Source organism: Plasmodium gaboni (assembly GCF_001602025.1).
Source record: "Plasmodium gaboni strain SY75 chromosome Unknown, whole genome shotgun sequence".
In the NCBI taxonomy this organism is placed as follows: Eukaryota; Apicomplexa; class Aconoidasida; order Haemosporida; family Plasmodiidae; genus Plasmodium; species Plasmodium gaboni.
The window spans coordinates 1-3,156 of NW_017385181.1; the positions used below are offsets into that span (position 1 = coordinate 1).

Here is a 3,156-nt window from a genome sequence, read left to right on the forward strand (position 1 = left end):
CTTGTCCATATACATATGAATTTTTATTTTCAGCTTCATCAACTTTACCCTTTTGTGAATCAAAATTTTTGAAATATAAGTTATGATAAAAATCTGGAGAAGCTTTTAAATAATAGTTATATATTTTAGGTTCTTTTTTAACAGATTCTTCATTTACAGGTAAATCAACATTAAATACTACTACACTGTGAATGAAATTATCTTCACAATCTGATGGTCCGTACATATCAACTTTGAATTGACCTTTGTCTCCCCAATATTTACCCCAACTATTTCTTACAATCCAATAGGATTTTTTGTGACCTTCATCATTTATATAATTACCATAACCAATAATATTTACTGCATGATCAGGTGTTTTATCACCACATAAGTTTTGAACTTTCTTTCCATTAAATCCATATCCCATTAATTTGTCAGCTTTTACATAAGCAATAACTGAACCTTTGTTCATTATTTCATCTTTTATTAATTTAACAAATGAATGCATGTCTTTCTTAAATGTTTCACTTTCATATGAAGTATATCCTTTAGTACCTAAAGAATTTTGTTCATCATTATTTTGTTCATCATTATTTTGTTCTAATAATTTTGCATTACCCCATAAATTGACCCATCCATTTTGTACTTCTGGGCATGTTTCACCAACTTTACTTTGTTCATATGAATAATCTACTTCTGTTGGTAAGAATCCTTTTTCTTCAATCATTTGTAAAACTTTTAATGGGTTCGAACCTTCAGTACATACATCTTCATTTTCATTTTTACTACAATTTGCTATATATAATGAAGAAATTGGAGTATGTTCATATCCTTTCATACATTTAATAGTTTCTAAATGATATTTAGATGCAAATGCCCAAGATAAAGCACAATTTTTTTGATCTTCTACACCTATATGTGATATACAACTATTTTTATCTTTTGACCAGTTACAATAATCATTATTACAGTATGAATAGTCTATGTGTTTATAAGATAAATAATTTGTATCTATAGGAAATTTTGTTAAATCAACAATTCCATGTTCATTTTCTTTAAACATATCTTCATTGACTTCAGTATTATTATTTGATTCTTTTTTTTCATTAGTACCTTTTAAATTATTTTTTACTGGTGGTAGAATTAATCCTGTCTTATTTTTTAACCAGTCATTTATATTTTTTAAGCATAATGCTGAGTTTTTAAGTTTTTCAAAAACATCATGTTCATTTTCTTCCATATGTTCTTTTAATAATATTGTTAAATTATTGAATACATCTTTTTCATTACCTACTTCATTATTTGATAATACACCATTAACATCTACTTCTTTTAATGAATTACAATATTTATTTAATTCTTCTTGTAAGCTATCATCTGCATCTTCTAATTTAATTAATTCCTTTTTATTATTTTTTTCATCACTGCTTTGTTTTTTGTACATTTTGTTTAATATGTTGTTAATGGACTGAGAAAGTTCATATTCTTTATCATCTGAATAATCTTCTGATGCAGCTTTTACTTGGTTTACTTCACTTGCTGGCTGAGCTGGTTTTGTTTCTTTGGGTTCATCTTTTGAGACATACTTGTAACATTCATCAGAAGCTTCTGCCTTTTTTACTTTCAAGGTACATTTTAAACATTTTTCTATATTAATATTTCCACTCAAGAAACAATCTGAAGCTATTGCGTCACATTTTTCTGTAGGATAAAAAAAAAAATAAAACATATGACACAATAAATAAATAAATAAATAAATAAATAAATAAATAAATAAGATTAATATAAATTTATTGTATGTGTCGTTCTATAATTTTCATTTTTATCATTATTTTTATCTTACCAGGAATATTATTTCCTAAGCTATAATCTTTACTTTCCATTAAATAAGAATTTCCTTCTATGGCTAGAGTATGTACTTGTATTGAGGTTATTGGTTGATCTAATTTTGGTAACTTGTATAATCTTATATCTACTGTATTTTCTTCAGGTTTTACTGTAATTAAAAATTAAAAGATATATATATATATATATATATATAATAATTTAATATGTATGATAATATACCAATATAATATTATACACACATATTCTTAATATTTATTTTTTATTAATTACGTGAAGTAGCAGGTTTCTCTTCATCTACTTTCCATTTAAGTGTTAGTATATCCTCCTTAAGATATAATACAAATTTAAATGTTTGTTTTTTTCCAGATTCACACTTATTCTTTAACTTACTCGTATCTTTTTCAAAATGTATTCTTTCAGTTAATTTCATAAATTTTGCATCCAACTGAATGTTATTTTCTTTTGTTTCAACGTTTATGAATATATGTGGAACAAGGAATAATTGAAAATTTGCATTACATGAACCAGTAACCTTTACTCCTTTGTAGTGTTTTAAGAAAGCAGATTTTACATCAACTGATTTAGGAGGGTTTGAAGGAGCGCTGGTAGCTTGGGGTGAATTAGAAGAATCATTAGAAGTTTTATCAGAAGGATTAGCAGGAGTTGGATCAGAAGGATTATCAGAAGTTTGACCAGAAGGATTAGCAGGAGTTTCTTGGTTTACAACATTACCACCAGTGGCACTTTCTTGACTGGGTTGTGTTTGTTTCTCTATGCTTGAATTTGGTGATGCAGAAGAACTATCCACTTGAGATCCTGATTCAGGTGTAGTAGGGGGTGGATTTTGAAGTTTTTGAGAACCTTCCTGGGTACTCTCGACCACTGTTGTACATTTTATATCATTTTTACAAAATAAGACACCTATATGGAATAAATTATATATATAAATAATATTTATATTTTTCATATATATATATGTAACATTTTCATTTATAATTTAATTTATCCATATTTTTTATAATATTTCAAAATTAATATTTATATACATTTATTTTAACAATTAATAAATAATACATTATGAATTATATTATTATTTTTTTTTTTTTTTCTTATATATATATATATTACACAATATTAGAAATAAGGAAATACAGAACTTCATTTTGGTGTATACTAATAATATAAAATAATTATATTTTTTCTATTTTTATAATTATTATTTTATTATTACTATATTAAACGATTATTTCGTTCTTTATCAAGATTATTAAAATAAAATTATTTATATTAATGTTTATTGGTATTATATATATTATTATTATTATT

At 24.7% G+C, this 3,156-nt stretch overlaps 1 protein-coding gene across 1 annotated transcript; it reads right to left on the reverse strand.

The window, feature by feature from the left end:
• PGSY75_0001300 (serine repeat antigen 3) lies at positions 1 to 2,992 on the reverse strand (the record flags this gene model as incomplete). The annotated part of the gene is made up of 4 exons (XM_018783139.1): positions 1 to 1,683; positions 1,826 to 1,978; positions 2,101 to 2,751; positions 2,959 to 2,992. Coding segments are annotated over 4 exons (2,521 nt in total), but the record flags the coding sequence as incomplete, so codon positions are not given.
• Positions 2,993 to 3,156: the final 164 nt, after the last annotated feature.